Here is a 20,183-nt window from a genome sequence, read left to right on the forward strand (position 1 = left end):
ACCATAGTTCATACATACAATACACAGCAGATTAAATAGGCTTAATATATAAACACAGTTTACATTCTCCCTGTGTGATGAAATATGCAGTTACAAAATGTGGCTCTATGTACTGTAAATCATTACCCAAATGCTCGATTAGTTTACCATTTTCCGCTGAGTCACCAACTCAGCTCCTTAATGAGTCAAAAGGTTAGATGTTTATCGTTTTCAACTAGCTGGTCAATATCATTAATTTTATTTTCAGGAAAAGTCTGAGATTGAAAATGTCTTTAACAAGGGCGTCCAGACATAAAAATACAGACATAAACATACAACAGTTTACAATGAAAATAAATACATTTCAAAATCATAAAATATTTAAAACATTCATCAGTAGGCTATTCATTACGAGTTAACATTAAGGATCAAACAGGTGCGACATGAATCATTCAGAGCATCTAAAGCCAGACGTGGCTGCCTCCAAGTCATTTAGACACACTTTAAAGCATCCAGTCAGACCACATCCTGAAGATTCAGATCATTTTGCAACTGATTTCAAACAGAGGGAGCAGCACACTTAAACTTTTTTCCAGGTCAGTACAGGCTTTAGTAACAGATTGTAGGAATACATTCTGGGAGCAAAGACAGTAACTTCCCATGTAGAAAGACAGATTAAAAGTGAGCAAGTTAAAGTAGAAGAGGACAGATACAAATATAATTTTCACAACTCAGCAACACAAAAGCTGTAATTAATCACTTATTGATTGATAAAACATTAGATACGGATTGATCAACCATTAATAAAATCACTGGTTATAACTTTTGTTATAATGTATCAGCAGATCTTTGATTCCTTCAATGAGCCGTTTTTTGCTTTGTCTCCATCTGCTGGTTTTAGTGTAAAAAAATGTAACATCTAACAGTCCAGTCCAGTTCTCTGGACCACAAAAAAAGGTCAACAGATTTTCAGCTGTTGTTTATTGTAGAAGAAACAGCACAGCAGAGCTGCACATGAAAAGGCCATGATGATACACAGTTTTGAAGAGGGTTTGGAGATCTCTGGTTCTGGTTCCACTCTGGTCCTGAAAGGCAGAAGCACCCGCTCCCACTGAGTGAGAATGGCCTGACGGGCTCCAGCCCACTGGCCCGGTCCAGTCAGACGGTACTGATATGGAGTGCACGGACCCAGCAAAACCTCTAGTGCCAGTCTAGGGTCCCTCAGCAGAAGCCACAGCACGTTTGGCCGAACCCCCACCTGCTCCGCCAAAGAGTCCAGGTACGGAATGTAGTCCACCTGAAGGGGGTTACGCTCTGAGCAAGAAAATCTATGAGCACAGGGAACAAAAAAACACAACAAAACATTTTATATAAACACTTACTGACTCAACTTCTAGTTACAAATGCTTCATATAAAAGAAGCAAGAAATTCAATTATATAAATGATAACAGTAACATGTACATGCAAGCAGAAATACACATTATTAATGTCCTATTTAAATATGTAATTCAATCAATAACATACTATCATTTACAACTAGAACAGGCAGACCAAGGCCCTGCTGATTACTTGGGCAGGTTTCATAGTGCTTCCTCCTTAATATTTCCAATCTTTCTTAACTATCCCATCGCTTTTCTTAGATGACTAAATGGTGGTGCAGTTGCCAGTTTTTTTATGTGCTCTGAGTGTAAACCATGGGCCAATGTGTAGAGAAAGAAACATGGACAAGATGTTAATGGACTTTTATCATACCTGGTGTATCAGGCCAAGAGGAGACTACTACTACTACTACTACTACTACTACTACTACTACTACTAATGACAGTAAACATACACAACAATAGAGTGGATTATTTGTAGTCATTGCACAGTTTAATATAGGCTTGCATACTTTCTGTAATTCAGCATAAGAATTATTTGTTACCTCTGATGCATTGTTGCTGTGTCTTTCTCAATTTCCTTCCTCATGGTCTCCTCTGAGGGGAGGGTTGTTAAGCCTGCATTGAGGAAATTAAGTCAATTGTCAGTTGCTGTCCTAAGACATCTACTACTATCTGAACTTGAAATTATAACACATCCTTTGTGTCAATAAATGCCTTCACCATTAGGTCAGGTATCTTCTCAGACAGGCGGCACATACAACTCATAGTTTCTGTGTTGTACTTTACCTTTAAAAACCCTAGTGGCCCAGCGAGCTTGCATTTCAGCCAGAGGGTTAATGGCTCCAAGCCCATGGATGAAGCCCACCACTGCCAGTGTAGGCTGGGTCAGCCCAGGAGGGAACACATGTTTGTACAGATGTAGCCTGTAACCACATTTAGCCTGCAAAGTTGAGGGCAGGAAGGGGAAGCTGTAGTTGTACCCTGTGGCAAACATCACTACATCCACCTGTATGACATACACAGAAAACTCATGAACATTCAATAACCTTGTGATTTTTGCTTTTTCATAACCAAATAATAAATAATAATAAAAGATTAAAAATGATCCAGGAGGCAACAAAGAATGTGAAAACTAAAGAGGAGTGAGAGTCCAAGTAGTAATTGTGACACAATTTCCACATTAGACCCACAGTCTAATGAATGCACAATACACACACCTTGTCTATAATGCTCCCATCAAAAAAGACCACAGTGGAACCACGGAACTCCTTCACATTTGATTTAATCTGAACACGACCTGAGATGATCCGAGCGGGCAGGTCATCATTCACAACAGGGATCTGTGTAAAAAAACTGCCAAGAGGACAGTAGAGCTGCATAAGTCACCCATGAGGAGTGTTTCAGTGGCACAAACATATAGTCAAGACTTGAATAGTTACAATAATGCAGGACAGGGTAGAGATCAGGTTGTTCTCTGCAGTCTGAATCTGGTCAGTATCTTACATCTTGCTCTCTTATTACAAATAAAGAAAATTGCATGAACTAAGTAGTTCCTGCAAATCTCTCATCATTTTGAATAGTTCTTTTGTCTAATCAGCATCAAGATGCTGATTAGACAGCATGAATATTGCACAGGTGTGCCTTAGGCTGTGACCACCATTTGCCTCACGCAGAGCGTATTAGAGTTGATCAGGTTGTTGATTGTGGCCTTTGGAATGTTGGCCCATCCTCTTCAATGGCTGTGCAAAGTTGCTGGATATTGGCAGGAACTGGCCACAATAAACAACCTGATCAACTCTATGCAAAGGAGATGGGTTAGGGTTAGGCCAATGGTGTTCACACCAGATATTGACTGGTTTTCTGACCCCCCCAGACCCCCTCAATAAAGCAAAACGGCGTGTGGCCTTTTATTGTGGCCAGCCTAAGGCACACCTGTGCAATATTCATGCTGTCTAATCAGCATCTTGATATGCCACACCTGTGAGGTGGGATGGATTATCTCGGCAAAGGAGAAGTGCTCACTAACACAGATTTAGACAGATTTGTGAACAATATTTGAGAGAAATAGGTCTTTTGTGTATATAGACAATGTTTTAGATCTTTGAGTTCAGCTCATGAAAAATGGGAGCAAAAACACAAGTGTTGCGTTTATATATTTTTGTTCAGTATATATACATATATGTGTGTGTGTGTGTGTGTGTGTGTGTGTGTGTGTGTGTGTGTGTGTGTGTGTGTGTGTGTGTGTGTGTGTGTGTGTGTGATGTACTGAAAATTTCAGCCTGAAGCACTATTAGGACTTTGTCTTGTAACAATCATATTTAAGACATGTAGATGCAGATAATGTTAATATGATCTTGTTACCCATGTTTTGGTTTCAGGCCATATAGTCTGTGGTCAAATGATCGATTTAGATTCTTCTCCAACATGCTGTTGATCCATGAGGGGAAAAGCCTCCCTATCATCATATCCATCCGAGAAGTCCCAACAAGGTCAACTGGGAGCCCACCCAGTCCTACACGGCTGAACACCCATGCTCCACTCCTGGTACTGAGGTAAACCTGCGGGTCCAGTCAGCACACGACAGCACAGATTCACATGCTCATCTTTTATAATTTCATCATCACAATGTTTTTAAAAAATGTTATTAAAAGCTGCATTTATTTGATATAAAAAACAAAGACAAAAGCCCAGAAATCTTGTTTAGTTGCTCACCTTCTCAGCCACTCGACTGATATCCACAGCAATATCACCCCCAGAGTTCCCAATCCCAATCACCACCACTCTTTTCCCCTGCAGACCCTCAGCGTTGCGGTATTCCCAGCTGTGGAAATACCTGCCTTCAAAGTTCTCTATACCTAAAATGGAATAAGACGAAAGTATTATTTTACACATAGCCATAGTTGAACCCCAATTGAAGAGCACTGATAGTGTGACACCTGGTGGTGAAATAATGCAAATACCTGGGAAGTCTTTGAGCGGCAGGTGAGGCTGGGTGAAGTGTCCGGTGCAAATCATCACTGCATCAAAAACATGAGTCTTATTTTGACCCTCTCTCGTCTCTGTCTGCACCTCCCACTGGCCTGTCACAGCAAAGTCTGGGCTCTGCCTCACACTGACCACAGCAGTCTGAGTAGGACATTGATATTTGTCATCATCTGTCACATTCATATTTGTGAAATCAAAAAAGTTGAAATAGCTTTACCCTCATAAATTTAAAGAGATAATCTGTTAAAAATATGTTTAGTAAATCACTAGGTCACTAACCTGGAAGTGAATGTGCTGCAGCAGTTTGAAGGCCTGAGCATAGAGTCGCAGGTAAAGCAGCACCTCAGAGTGATGCATGTTGTTGGGGAGCTCAGCTGGAGGAGGGAAGTCACTGAAAGACATCATCTCTTTGGAGCTGTTGATGACCACCGACTGATAGATGTTGGCTCGTCCAGGCTCTGGCTGCTCCTAAAGTAGGGTTGATGCAGATAGTGATTTGTTGTTTGTGGGAAATGAAGCTGTTACAAGTACAGGGTATCATTATACATTATATCATACATGTACCACATAACATCCCCCAAACTTCAGAGGGCTTTTAAAGTATAAGATTAGTCAGCTACTTGCAAAAATATTTTTGTAATACCAAAAGCATGAAAAAAGTTCCAAAAGTTGAGATGTTTACTTAACTCCCTGCTTGATTTCAATATAAAAGGAAGTTATGCTCATTTTTTTTGTGAGAAAGTATCTTAATTTAATTTGATTTTATTATCCTAAGTTAATTTTCAAATCAACATTTATTTAACATGGTATATGCTGAAGTGTAAGGATGCATGCTTTAAACCACCAAAGATAGAGTATTAATTTAGTGACAAATTACCAGATTAAAACATTGTCCCTCACCTTATATCTCCACAGACCACCAATATCATGGCTGCTCTCAAAGCAGCTGGGCTCTAGACCTTCATCCAAACAGGCTTTGATGCTGGTCAGACCAGATGGCCCTGCACCGATCACTGCCACCCTCTGAACCATGTTGGAGAGGAAGCACTGCTCTCAGCGAGGGAAACTGAGACAGTGGCTGGACTGGAAGAGTAGAGTAGAAGTGAGAATGAAGAAAGTGGATAGAAAATATCACTCAAATCCAAAATGTGTCAAAGCTCTTTCACAACAAGATGTGTAAGAGTGCTGAAATAAATATTTATGGACAAAAAATGTGTTGTTATTTTATATGCACAACGTAGGTGGTTATTTACAGTATATACAGCCTGCTGAAATGTATGTGTAATGGTAATGATGATATGTATAAATAGAAAACACTTATTTCTAACTAACTTATCATATTTGAAACTAATATAAATATAAAAGGATATAACTGGATTCCAGTGGAAATTACAGTCACTGAACAATAAACGAGGAAGCAAATTTGTTTCTAATCAAAACTTTAAAAGGGTTAAAAAGTACCAATTTTTATTTACATATACAGAAACATTTTCTGTGTGTAAAATATGTACTAAACAGAGGAAGCACATATTGAAATGGAATAAAACATGATAGTAAATTGAGTCTTTTATGTGAAAATTACTCATAAACTTAAATGTCAGAGGAGCAACTCTGAAGCCTGAGAAGATGGCAGCCATTACATTTCTGTGCTGTAACTACAGCTCCAACAAAGAGACACACTATTCACTCTCCCACATAATAGTAACCACAACTCAGCAGTTGTTTTCCTAAATGCCACTCTCAGTTATTAATTACAAAAACATTGTTCTAGTACAATCCAGTACAAGCCAACACAAACATGAGTCTTACCTCTTCTTGACAAGGAGAGAGAAATAATGGACTAAAATATCCTCCTCCAGTCTACCTATCTTCAGTCTTTTAATCTGTTACCTACTCAGCCAGCTTTTAACAGACAGTCAATACTGGCTGATGATTGATGAACAGTGGGTCCTTACAACAAGTGAAGAAATGAACTCAACAAAAGCTTTCCTGAACAGTGAATCGTTGTTCTTGTCAGGCTTTTAGAGTAATTGAAGGATACCTACATGAATAGAAAACACTGTCATTATAATGTCTTGTTAATATGAATAATAAGTCATTTGAAAGGCAGTGTCTGACACAGAGAGGTCACATTGTCACTGCAGTGAGTTCACCCTATTTAATAAATACTAAGATGGTGCAAAAATGGCTAACAGAAGACAAAGTGCCTGTGATGGCCACAGCCACACATGGTAATATCTAACACAATCACTCTCTTGATTTTCTACACAGGTTCATTTCATTTGCAGTCAACCACACCAAACACTACACAATGTGACACTACACAGTTTGTCTGATTTAGAATTTGTTTATTTACTTTAAACCTTGCATTGTTTCAGTGGAGCGCACACATTTTAACAATGTTATATTAATCATTTCTTTCTTTGTCTTGAGTTACCGTGGTTGGGGGAGGATTCTTCCTGGTGGAGCAAAAGGTAGGGCTCAGGGCGGAGCACTCTTAAATCTTGGGCCAAGCTCATCAGGCCGGACCACTTCCTGCTGTGCCATGGGGAGGATTTGGGTTTAGTTAGTTTGCTTTGTATTTAGTTGTAGTTGGCGTCCATTTTGTGTCCCCCTTGTGTGTTATTTGGTTTGGCCAAGCCAGTATATATGTGCTACCTTATGTTATTATGTCGGGTCAGTTCTGTTCACTTAACATCTCAGTTTCTTTGTTGTTATATTGATTATAGTTATCTTTTGTTTTCCTCTTTTATAGGCCTAGTTAATAAGTTTTCCTTGGTTTTTGTAAAAGTTTTCATTTTTTGGGTATAAAACCCAATTTTTCTAATCTACATTCTTGTCTCCTCGTTGCCTCACTGCTTGGTCCTTGACAGTGCCACATTTGTAAAAGTTCCTCCTCATGTAAATATGTTTTTCTTGATGTGACATAACAGCATGTAACTGATGAAAGTTTAGACCAGGATCAGCCTGAAACAGTCTCTGATAATCTACATCAGGACACCACCCCATAATCTATCTATCATGTTTGTGATAAAGAGAAAATGCAGTTAAACACTTTGTGGACCTTCAACCTAAACACATGATCTGCAGCAGCAGCAGTCAAAGGATGTTTCTTGTTTAACATCTCAGCTAATTGTGTTCTTAGAGAGTCACAGTTTTAATTACTTTTACTACTACTACTACTACTACTGATGGATATTAATAGGAGTTATGTGTTGGATGCCTGATTTTTTTTTCTCATTCATTTTTTATTGATGTGTCAAAAACATAAGCAAACATAACACATTGTTTATGCATGTACAACCATCAACCTTCAAAACAACCCTCTCATCTTCCCTCCCTACCCCCCTTTCACCCACCCCCCCACCCCAGGATTCCCCCCACACACCACCACCCTTGTGGCATTGAAAAAGATTGACAGATCAGATCTATGTCAACAGTAGGTCCTTCAATTTGGATATTACATTCTCCCATTGCAGTACAGTGCGTGGCTGGGCATTATTTATTCTCGCTGATGATAGTTCCATGTATGAAATGTCCAAAAATGTCCTCAACCAGTGGGTGGTAGAAAGGTCCTGAGTTTTCCAGCGCTGCACAATTATCTTTTTGGCTGCAGTGAGGCCTGCAAGCCAAATTGTACGGTCTTTATCCGCCAGAGAAAGGCTAGAGTCATCGTTCAAAAGATGCACCACAAGTGACATAGGGAAATTGACTCCTGTTAACATCGTAATAACATCTGTAACCTTTCTCCACAATTCAGATACCCCAGGACATTCACACATCATATGCAAAAAGGAGCCCAGGGTTCCATGGGGACAAAAGGAGCAATATGGATCACTGACAAAACCCATTTGATGTCGTATTCTTGGTGTTACATATGCCCTGTGACAGATGCCTGATTATTGATATCTTTATTGATAACTTTATTTCACAGTTGTTCATTCTTAGAAAAAAGTAGGGTATTTTGCAGTATTACAGTACTATGATGTGATATGTATAGTTTTCATGACTATTTTATGTGTTTTGTATGGTATGAAAAGTGTCATTTAATCTGTGATTAACAATTTTTGGACTGTCTAATGAAGCAAAATTAATGTCAGTCTTTATGCTTATTATTGGACAGTTTACCCTTGTTTAAAGATGATTGATCAGTTCAAACCTGGCCTAAATCTTCTATGGTCCTGTGGGGTTTTTACAGAGATGTAAAAGGTCAGTCAAGTTTCATAAAGGCTGATGACGTGACACATGTTGTGTGAGTTCTGTCTCAATGGTAAAATACATGTTAAAACAAGATGGACATTAAATGAATAAATCTCACATCTTCCATGTTAAAACAGCTTTGGTCCACGTTAGTTGGTCTTCAGGGTGAAAAAGCCGTAGATAGAGGTCACCTTTTTCAAGAAATAGTTGAATGAAATTCTGTCGACTGTCAACTTAGAAAAATGCCAAAATCAAACATGTCATACTAACATGGAGAAATAATGTAGCCTATCTAAACATGAAAGCTGATTTCATAATTAAAATAAAGAACATGTTGGTTTAAAGCATAAACAGGATGTTTAAGATAACCATGGTAGCAAAAGAATATGAAAAGTAACATAAAAGACATTTCATTTTTTGTAAAAAAGATTTTTTTCACCTCTGAGAAATATTTGAAAAAAGTTTCACAATCTGTTTATTTTATGTCAGCATATTACAGTTATTCTTGTGGAGAACTGACTTCATTCAAAGTATCTTCCTCATTTGGCTTCTGAGACAGTAGTTTTAAAGTGGACTTCTCTGGGTCAAGTGTGCTCCCCAAGCAAATAACCCACTAACAACAAAAATACATTCTCCACATGTAGACTACACTGCGACTTGGATACATTGGAGCATTACTATTTTAATACAGTTGTATGATACTGTAGGTTTGTTCACTGGTGGATGGATTTCTAGTAGTTTTAGTAACACAAAGAGGCCACAGTTAATTAACACCAACTGTGAGTTTTTGTTGTCTAATGTCCCAGATTCACCTCTTAACCCACATCCTGCAGTTACCTGCAGTAACCACAACTCAGCAGTGGTTTCCTGAATACCACCCTAATTTATAAATTAAAAACATTGTAGTTGTGCAACATCCAACCAATTGTAAACCTACACAAACATGAGTCTTACGGCTTCTTCAAAAGGAGAGAGAAAAAATGGACTAAAACACCCTCTTTCAATCTACTCATCTCCACTCTTTAAATCTGTTACCTACTCACTCAGGACCAGATGTCCTTGAGGAAAATCGTGCACCTGTCCAGAGTCTGAGCTGCACCCTGCACCACTGGAACGGCCTCATTTTTAGACAGAAGCACAGCCATAATCACAGTTCCTCCAAACGTGAGCAGCCAAGGAGAGAAGAGGACAGACAGTGTTTTCTCCGGTTCTGGTATCGCTCTGGTTCTGAAAGGTTGTGCCACCCGCTCCCACTGTGAGAGGATAGCCTGGCGGGCGCCGGCCCACTGTCCAGGCCCAGTGAGACGATATTGATATGGAGTACAGGGACCACAGAAGACCTTCACCCAGAGGAGAGGATCTCTTAGTAGTAGTCTCAGGAAGTTTGGTCGAACCCCAACCTGTGATTAGAGGTCTGCCATGATGGTTGTGTCTCTATGGAAACACACTTTTATATAGAACTGAACTGACCTCGTCAGCCATGAAATCCAGGAGAGGGATGTAATCCACCTGGAGGGCAGCCTGTCGTGGGCAAGAATAGCTGAGAAAACAAAGAAAAAAAGCAGATTAATATGTCATCATTCATAATACATATTTAAAGTATGAAAACTGAAATTCTGCTTTTTAAATCTGGCTGCATCATATAAAAGAGATACGTGTTTAAAGAATGTATACCTCTTCATGTTTCTTTTCCTCTCAGACTCAATGACAGCCAGCATTTTCTCCTTGGATGGAAGGCGGCTCAAACCTTAAAGATGAAACTGAACAAACTAACATGTCTTGCTTCTTAATCCTGTGAGTGTGAGTGTGAGTGTGAGTGTGAGTGTGAGTGTGAGTGTGAGTGTGAGTGTGAGTGTGAGTGTGAGTGAGTGAGTGAGTGAGTGAGTGTGTGTGTGTGTGTGTGTGTGTGTGTGTGTGTGTGTGTGTGTGTGTGTGTGTGTGTGTGTGTGTGTGTGTGTGTGTGTGTTAAGCTCACAAATGTTTACCTGTAAACACTTTAACAGCCCACCGTGCCTGCATTTCCACTACGGGAATGATTGGTCCTTTTGTCTGGAAAAGACCCATCACAGCCAAAGTGGGGTGTTGTAGAGAAGGAGGAAACAGTCTCCTTAAGTATGAAAAAAAAATTATATTACAATATAGGTGATAGTCCAATGGATAATACAGGCACATACAGCACTCTGTCTACCATGTACTTACTTGTACAATGTCAGCTCTCCCTTAGACCCATCAGACAGAGCTGGAGGCAGGAATGGGAAGTTTCCATTATAACCAGTACAGAACACCACAGCATCAATGTTCTCCTCCACAGTACCATCTTCAAATACAACTCCAGAGCCATTGAAACCTTTCAGATTAGGTTTCATGACTAGTGCCCCCTGAAGAATTCGGCCGGGAAGGTCATCATTGATCAAAGGCTTTTTGTCCAGAAGTCTGTGAAAGAGAAGAAATAATGAATAGAGTTAATCAAATATATCTTGCTGCAAACATTGTCTCACATTCAAAAAGACAGCTTTGTATCTTATCGTCGGCAAAGCTGACACCCTGCTGGTATTAGACGGATATCATTGATAAAACTTTGTGCATAATCCTTTTCTTACAATGCAATTAATACTGATGAAATGTTACCTTTGTCCACCTATTGTATATCTATGAATCTATCAATTAAAATTGATACTGTAACATAAATAATGACAAAAAAACAAAAGAAGTACCCATCAATAAACCAAGTCATCAACAAGTCATCCAAGTGGATATGGGTCACCTGTGTCTTGGCTGCAGGCCATATAGTCTGTGGTCGTATTTCTGGTTCAGTACTCTCTCTGCTGCCCAGTTGACCAGAGTCTTAGGAATAAGCTGCATGAGGATGTTGTTGAGCCTGGTGATAGCTGTCATATCCAGGGGAAGACCATTGCTGGACATCCTGCCAATCACCCAAGCCCCTTGCCGTGTGCTGAGAAATGTCTGTCAGAGAAAGAAGAAAGGAATGTAACATTGTCATGAACGTACAGAAAAAAATGGACACATTAAAGAAGAGAACAAACTGTTTATCAATGATTAAACTAAGTACGTTCAAGTAGTAGTAGTAATATTAAAATAAACTTTGAGCATAAGAATAAACTAAGAATTAATGGTCTGTGTTAAAGCACATTTGGCTCATTTATGTTCCTTGGTTACTGCTGCCAAAACACTGGCAACAAGGCTTATATAATCTTCTTCTGTCTCACCTTCTCTGCAGATCTGCTAATCTCTGCAGCAATATCTCCTCCAGAATTTCCAATTCCAACCACCACCACCCTCTTCCCTCTGCAGGTATCTGCGTCTTTATAATCCCAGCTGTGAAAACACTTTCCAGAAAATGTCTCATGTCCTAGAGAGATACAGATGATGCAACAGCTCAAAGGAAAACAGAGAGTTTCTTGCAAGAATGCACCACTCTAAAGTAAATCAACCCACTAAAATCAAATGCTCTCAAACTTGAATGACAATATATGCTTGACAAACATATTTGTAAAGTGATGTCTGACCTGGAAAGTCTGACAGGGGCAGGACAGGATGGGTGTAGTGGCCTGAACACACTAGAACTCCATCAAAGACATGCCTCTCTTCCTCTCCGTCTCTGTTAATGGTCACTACATCCCACTGACCAGAAACTGAGAAATCTGGTCTTTGTGTAACACTCTTCACTGTGGTCTGAACACACACACACACACACACACACACACACACACACACACACACACACACACACACACACACACACACACACACACACACACACACACACACACACACACACACACGAAGTACTTTACATTTCAGTATGCCATAGAAATATGTGAAAAGACAGTGGCACTCTTGGTATGATGAAACAGAATTAACCTGGAAGTTAATGTATTTGAGCAAATCAAAATGCTCAGCATAGAGCCTGAAGTACTGCAGGAGCTGAGAGTTGTGCATGTAGTTTGGGTAGGCAGCAGGCATTGGAAAATCGCTGAAACACATCATCTCTTTGGAGGTGTTGACCACCAAAGAACGGTAGATACTGGATCGCTCTGGCTCAGTAGAATCCTGTGGAAACAAATGACGTCAATGTACAGAGCTGATAAAAACTGACATTTGAACAAATATGAAACTTACAACAAGGGTAATATGTGTATTCTCTTGAAAACTGCACCTTAAATTTCCACAGGCCGCCAATGTCATCAGTGCTTTCAAAGCAGACAGGCTCCAGGCCCTCATCAACACAGACCTTAATACAGACCAGACCGGAACTGCCCCCTCCAACCACTGCCACTCGTTGAACCATTACTGAGCTCTTGTGTAGGGAGAAACAAAATATATCACAAATGCCACTAACTCTTACACACTGCACCTTTAAATTGAAGAATGCTGCAGCATTTGAGTGTTGAGTGTTATAGATCAGTGAGACGAATTAAATGAGCAGTTACTTGAAACAGAGTGAAGATTTCTCTTCTTGGCTCTCACCTTCTTTTTCCTCCTGTAAGTTGATCCTGACGTCCTGTGCAGCTGCGATCAGCTGTTAAACAGGCTGTAAGTTCACATGATCTGAGCTGTTGCTTATCAACTAATCAGTTACTGAAGAGGAGGGACTTTAACCCTGCTTGGTGGAGCGGAAATGTCTCCAAATGTCCTGCAGCAGAATGTGTTCGTTGTTGTTCTGCAAAGCAACAAGTGACTGTAAAGGAAAATTAAAGTGAAAGAGGAAGTTTCTGTTTTCGTAAGTTAACCTTTGACCTGGATATCTAACCATCCTGAATAATAAACATCTGATAGCATTCAATTTTACTTAAGAAAAATATTCACTCATCATTAATCTGATTGATAAAATTATTATTATACGTGGATGCTCATTCACAGCTGCATTGGTGGTTTCAGTTGGAATTCACTGCTATTTTGGTCAGTGAACCAAGTCTTCCCATACAGTACAACTGAAGCTAAAACAGATTTACTATAGTACTATTACTCAACATATACTTAAAATATAAACAACACATGGTAAGGAAATGGTAAATGGTAATGCCACGTCCGTCAGGTATAACAGTGGCGAAGGACTTTGATAAGTTTTCATTTCCAGTGTCTTAAGATGACACTGAGTAAATTTGAAGTCGGTCAGAGGCACAGAGTTTTAAAATGACAGTCCTCATGGCAGGCGGAGGTGACGGTACCAGGGGCACGATGGTTGGGTGGGTTACTGGGGTGGTACACTTGTCAAATGCTTCTAGAGGGGTTACCAGGGCCAGAAATACATGTTAGTGTACCAGAACCACATGTTAGAGTACCAGGAGCCCAAAAATACATGATAATGTACCAGAACCACATGTCAGAGTACCAGGGGCACAGCTGACAGCTGTACTGTACATTTAGCATGTATAACACTGAAATAACAACATTCATTTCTGAAATGTCTGGTACATACAGCCAAACTGTCTGAGGATTGCTATTCTTCTCATTTCTCTGGTCGCATAAAGCAATGCTGGTAGACTGTAATAGGTTCTCACAGCGCCATCCTATGGGGAATGGGGAGGTGACATCATCAACATCAAGGTTGCCAACTTTGTAGGATAGCATACCTATTGTCCATAGGCCTCATGCAGGGGTGTCAACTTTGAGACCATAACTGTAAATATTTGATTTCACTCAAAAATAAACATTTAGAATATTAGAAGACCGTATGCTCAGATTGGTTAGTACATTATTCAATCCATACAAAAACTGAAGTGTAGGGGATTATGTGTGAGATATTTCTTGGCAAGGCTATTTTTTAAAGGATAGTTCCAGGTTTTTTCAAGTCTGTCTCAATAGAATACTGATCTGCCCATATGTACGTGTAACTAGGTTCTTGTTACTGTGACAATTCCTACTCTCCACACTGACCTTGAAGCTAATCTCAGAGCGCAACAACACTGTAAGAGATGAGGGACACAATCTAAAGCCACTATTCAGTGGAAAAATGCATTTGAAAGCTTTGCCACCTCAGGGCCAGTATTGAGAATATGAATTGATAAAGTGAACAAGATCATTTCCATGTACAGTACATAAAGTCAAGTTAGTATAGGTCTTCTGACTGGAGACAAGATGACTCAGAAGAGAAGTATAATGTAAAGTTTATATTGTTTTATTCACACAGAAAAAACACTTAAGTCAAATATAAATTAAATAAGCATGGTTAGCTTAGTTATTCTTGACCTTTAACAATTCAGTTCATCTCAAAAGACAACCAAGAAATTGCAAAGCAATAAGAAGACAACATTTAACTCATCTGCAAACCTGTTTACATCTGTCACCAACATTTAGCTCCAATATTGGAAGTAGTGGGACTTTCATATAGTGTAGGGGCAAAAGTACTGCACACATCAAGAAGACTGATGTGTGCACTTTTGACAATGGAGACCCAGGTGTGAATCCTGTCTTATAACTGAAGTCAGTGTAAGATTTTCTCAAATATTTAACTATGACAGAGATGCTGCAACAAATGTACATTGTAGAAAAAAATGAAACTTTTGACAGCTACAGGCAAAGTGAACAAGTTGTTTGATATGTTTACAACATATGTAAACTAGGATGTTACATTTCCTTCATGACATATTTTGTCATACTCATGTAAAATAGTTAGATATAATGGCTGGATAGATACAGTGCTATCTCTAGCATTAATCAGCACCTCAGACAGAGATATCTATTATAATCATTCCCTCAATCACAATCCAAATAGTTCAGTATACTGAACTAGAGGATCTAGAAACATTGGATTTGGTATTTAGTTTGTGTGTATGAGAGTCCTATTCACACCATTTGACCGATGCAGCATATTCAGGCTGTTTGTGGACGGAGGTTGGAGAGGAGGGTGGGGATGGTAGCTGGGTTGCGAACATGGATGTAGTAGACAGCAGCTCCTCCGGCCATGACAGTCAGGCTCAGTTTGAACAGGCGGCCGGTGATGGAGGCCTCTATTTCCTTCACCTGAGATAGACAGGAGGGATAAGATTACACTTACATTTGGTCACATGGTCAGCCACTCATACAGTATTCCATGTTCAGATAAAGTAGGACTGTACAGTATATTTAGCATTACATGTAAAGATAATGTACAACACTCATTTCAGACCTGTCTGTTTTTTAAGGGCTGGTACATGCGATCAAACTGGGTGAAGATTGATTTGCGGGCACCCTTCCATTTCCCTGGTCCCATCAAGCGGTACTGGTAGGATGTGACAGGTCCCCACAGCACCCTCTTATAAAGTGGATAGTCTGTGAAGAAGAGCCAGGGGAGACTTGGCCGCACTCCGATCTCTCCAGCTATATCGTCCATGTAGGAAACAAAGTCCACCTGCAACGGTGTCAACTTTGAAACGATGAAGCTGTGAGGAGGATATAAAAAATGAATTTAGGATTTCACTTGGTCAGTAGAATATTCTCAATTTTTTTCCTCTCCATGAATGAAACAATTTAATTCTGAGAGTTTAGATTGCTGTCAGAAACTTAGAAGTAGTCAGAGGATAGACAGAGGATATGTGAGTGTGAGCATTAATTTACTCCAAAAGGAGATAACAAAAAAAGGGAGCTTTACCTTTTCTCAATGTCCTTGGTGTCATTATCAACAGCCTTTTTCATGGCCTCATTTGAGGGCAGCTTTTTAAGTCCTGAAGAGCAAAAGGCAGAAAGCCGAGGTAAGTAGACTGACATGTGTACTGAAAGTCTGGAGATTAGTACCAGGTGATAAATTGGGCATGTTTTTCAGATATGAGCTGAATGTGATAAACATTCAACCCATTCCTAAGGAACCTCAGTGACATGCTGGCTTAAAACACACATGTGGCCTCACCTTTGAAGACACGTGTGACCCAGCGGGCCTGTATTTCAGCCTGAGGCATAATGGCTCCAAGAGCGTGGATGAAACCCACCACAGCCAGAGTGGGATGCTCCATGTTGGGGGGGAAAACATGCTTGTACAGACCCGCACGGTGCCCAGACTTGTACAAAGTATTGCTTGGCAAGTAAGGGAAATCATAGTTATAACCTGTAGCGAACACAATCGTATCCACCTGTAGCAAAGAAGAAATAAGTTAGAGATTTTAGATTTAGCTTGAAGTACAGGAAGACTCTTGAGGGTATTCTTACAGTTCTCTGACCTTTTCCACAAAGCTGCCATCATCAAACACCACAGTAGAGCCACGGATTTCTTTGACGTTTGGTTTGACAACTACGGACCCGGTCAGAATCTTTAAAGGCAGGTCGTCATTAATCACTGGGATCTGACTGAAGAGCCTGTAGAGGGGAGGTGCAGCGGAGGAGGGGAAAGTTAACGACAAAGGCGAGTTTGAGGTATGATAATGACAGAAGGAGAGTGAAACTGTGCATCAACAGATTAGCTACATCTTTCGTCATTATGCACAGTGTAATGATTGACTTTATTGGCTGCATACTTCAGTAACAATGGGAGAATATAGTGTGATACTATAATATACTGTGTGGTCCTGAGTGCATTAGTATAAACCATGTTTGTAATGTTTGCATTAAAAGCATGAAGAAAAAGAAAAAACCCTACCTATGTTTGGGTTTTAGGGCATACATAGTGTGGTCATACATGGCATTGATTTTTTTCTCGCCAAACCAGTTGAAAAAGTTGATTGGCAACAGCTGGAACAAGATGTGGACGAAACGTGTGTTGTACTTCATGTCCACTGGCAGGCCGTTGTCAGACACCTGTCGGATGACCCAGGCACCACTACGAGTGCTCACATACATCTGAGGAGTACAGAGAGGAACGTAGACAAGGAGAGAGGTAGGCACAAAAACAATATGAATGAATGAGCCTGAAGATGTGTTGTAATGTGTTAAAAGTCCAACTGAAATCACATTTTAAATGTATTGATTATAGTTTCTATCAGATTAGAATGAAGGAAAGGGAAGAAGGAAAGAGGCCTATGGAAAAATATCTAAAAGGCTCTTTTTTGTCTCAGAGGCTGGCTTGATTGACATTAGCTGGCAAGGTACCTGTGTTACACCATACAGAATGGGAGACAAAGTTAACAAACTGCTGTAGCTATTAGTTGGATACAGGTGTTTTTGACCAGAACAGATTCTAATGTGACCAAAGTCACAATTTCATGTTTGTGTTCATGTTTTTAATTTTGATAAGAATAAAAGTTTAGCAGGAAAGCTAAGGTGGGTTGTTCAGAGTCTGTTGCTCTTTTGTTGTGTAGCAGGATGCTGTCAGTCTCAGTGTGACTTTCTGCTCTGCTTATGATTGAATGCCACATTCAATCATAGGAAAGCCTACGTAGCTACAGCTACGTAAATAATAGAACAGCATTTCATTAAAAACAATGCACAACTAGAGGGCAGCATTATGAAAATAACGAATTTCAAATATACATTTCTCCCTCTTCATTTCATTTTTGTCAAATGAGAACACAGGACTAATTATTTACAGAGAAGATATGTATGCAGTAGTAGAAAAAAAGGTTTAATTTCAGTTGATTAAAGAGGATGAGTGAAATCACAAAAAAGTCCAAACCTGCTCTGTAACTCTGCTTCCCTCCACAGCGATGTCACCCCCTGAGTTACCAATGCCGACAACCACCACTCTCTTCCCGTACATTTCTTCAGGCCCCTTGTAGTCCCAGCTGTGAAAGTATTTTCCCTCAAATGTTTCAATTCCTGAAACATAACAGAATGTTTTATATTATAATATTATAGATATATTGTGTTCCCTACTGTGATGTATATTGGGACAGATGTTGCAGTATATAACTGTTGTTTGTTGCACAAATATTATTAATGAGTCCTTACCTGGGAAGTCTTTGAGTGGCAAGTTAGGGTAGGTGTAGTGACCAGAGCAGCAGATCACTGCATCAAAGACATGCCTCTCCTCTTGTCCATCTTTATTCTCAGTCACCACTTCCCACTGACCAGTGCGAGAGAAATCTGGTCTCTGTCTGACACTCTTCACTGAGGTCTGACATATTAACATGAAGGAGAATAGTTTGTAGATATATTTCAAACAGTAGCAAGAATATCTGACAAACACACTCTCCCTTGTCTTTGTAAGTCTTGTTACCTGGAAGCGAATGTGTTGCAGCAATTTGAAGTGTTCTGCATACATCCTGAAGTAAATTAGGATTTTGGAGTGGTGCATGTAGTTGGGGTAATCAGCGGGAATGGGGAAATCACTGTAACACATCATCTCCTTGGAAATGTTGATGGTGAGGGAACGGTAGATACTGGCCCTGTTGGGCTCTGACACTTCCTGCAGAGAAGTGATTTCAAAGGACAGATGTTAAGAAATGACGGTAAGACTGATAGCAGCTTAGTCCAATTCATCTGATATTATATGCAAATTTAAGCCAAAAAAAGTTTATATAGAGTCTTGCCTTGAACTTCCACAGTCCGCCCATGTCATCGCTGCTTTCAAAGCAGATTGGCTCCAGGCCCTCATCCAGACAAGCCTTAATGCTGGTCAGACCAGAGGGGCCTGCCCCGATCACTGCTACTCTGTGCACCATGATGGAGCTGCAAAAGGAAAAAATGGGGGGAAAAAGTATGAGAAAAAAGGCATAAGACAGCATACAGTATATTATGGAACAGAACAATATTACACTGTTAAAACACAAGAACATATCTCCAAATGTGTGACTTTAAACCAGAACAGATGCGACATTGTGAAATCTTTACACCTTTGCCTCCTACTGTTGTTGATTTTTAAATATGCAGCCCATACATCAGTGGAGAGAGTAGACAGGAGTCCAGGATGTCTTGCGTTGAAAAGGTTTATTTACTTGATCAAGGAGAAGTGAATGAATAATCAGTACATGTTCTGTCCTGATGCTCCCTTCACTTCTGAAGTTTCTGTCCTCCAGGGATAGTCTTTAAACCACACAGATAATGCCACAGGTTGAGCCATGCCCATATATGGGCAGATCCAACACATTTACAGTATATAGAATTTAGTCTACTGGTCTACAGATAAAAACAGTGCCTTGACGCAACTCAGGGCTTTTTGTCCTCTATCCAATAGGGTTCTCCATATCCAACCTCTGACTACAGTTGTCTCTACTCCATTCAGAGAGACAGAAAAAAACACATATCTGACCTCGGCTGCTATAGCAACACTATCAGGGTGCCTCCTGTTTTCCCCAAAAGGAGCAGCCTCACTGCCTACTACTATCTCAAGGGGAGACAGTGTCTTCCATTCAAGATTTGGTGTGGCCTCGCAATGACCGCAAAGCCTAGTTTGACGCAGTACATGCCAATGATTGACGTAAATGATGGAAAATTCCCTAACACCCACTACCTCTTGCATTGGATCATAGAATTGCTTTCAAGATATTTCTGATTACATAAAGTATAAAGCAATAAACGATCTAGCCCTTGTTTATGTTTCTGAACTCTTATGTCCGTTATGTATTGATCCTTAATGTAAGGCTCTGTCATAAAACCTTCTCAGTTCTTAGATGTAGAATGAAGAGCAACACTTCATTGGGAATGACTAAAATGTTCTGTTCTGCTACATTTTTTTCCTATATTTATTTTGTAAGATTGTCTTCAGTTATACTCATGTTGCAGCTTAATAATATGCACACCAGTAGGCAGTATAATTCAAGTCACTACCA

General features: G+C 39.9%; 2 protein-coding genes across 5 annotated transcripts; both read right to left on the reverse strand.

The window, feature by feature from the left end:
• Positions 1-410: 410 nt before the first annotated feature.
• LOC133985095 (flavin-containing monooxygenase 5-like) lies at positions 411-5,379 on the reverse strand. The gene is made up of 9 exons (XM_062424661.1): positions 5,248-5,379; positions 4,627-4,815; positions 4,323-4,488; positions 4,075-4,217; positions 3,724-3,920; positions 2,580-2,715; positions 2,149-2,368; positions 1,905-1,977; positions 411-1,307 (listed from the first exon to the last, which is right to left on the reverse strand). The coding sequence occupies exons 1-9, from the start codon at positions 5,377-5,379 to the stop codon at positions 938-940; spliced, it is 1,626 nt and encodes a 541-aa protein (XP_062280645.1). The 3' UTR covers positions 411-937.
• LOC133985093 (flavin-containing monooxygenase 5-like) lies at positions 5,329-19,076 on the reverse strand. 4 transcript variants are annotated; one of them, XR_009925436.1, is made up of 12 exons: positions 13,036-13,210; positions 12,725-12,865; positions 12,430-12,618; positions 12,075-12,240; positions 11,775-11,917; positions 11,312-11,511; positions 10,747-10,980; positions 10,533-10,654; positions 10,222-10,294; positions 10,018-10,087; positions 9,326-9,947; positions 8,997-9,263 (listed from the first exon to the last, which is right to left on the reverse strand). XR_009925436.1 is itself a non-coding variant. In XM_062424659.1 (11 exons), exons 2-11 carry the CDS (start codon positions 12,854-12,856, stop codon positions 5,401-5,403), a joined length of 1,359 nt encoding a protein of 452 aa, XP_062280643.1. In that variant the 5' UTR covers positions 12,857-12,865; positions 13,036-13,213; the 3' UTR covers positions 5,329-5,400. The 4 variants fall into 4 exon arrangements, 3 of the variants coding, with proteins under 3 accessions (XP_062280643.1, XP_062280641.1, XP_062280642.1); XM_062424659.1 differs by lacking the exons at positions 8,997-9,263; positions 9,326-9,947 and adding an exon at positions 5,329-5,430 and having other exon boundaries at positions 13,036-13,213; XM_062424657.1 differs by having other exon boundaries at positions 8,997-9,947.
• Positions 19,077-20,183: the final 1,107 nt, after the last annotated feature.

The sequence above is a fragment of the Scomber scombrus genome, chromosome 8 (assembly GCF_963691925.1).
Source record: "Scomber scombrus chromosome 8, fScoSco1.1, whole genome shotgun sequence".
Taxonomy (NCBI): Eukaryota; Metazoa; Chordata; class Actinopteri; order Scombriformes; family Scombridae; genus Scomber; species Scomber scombrus.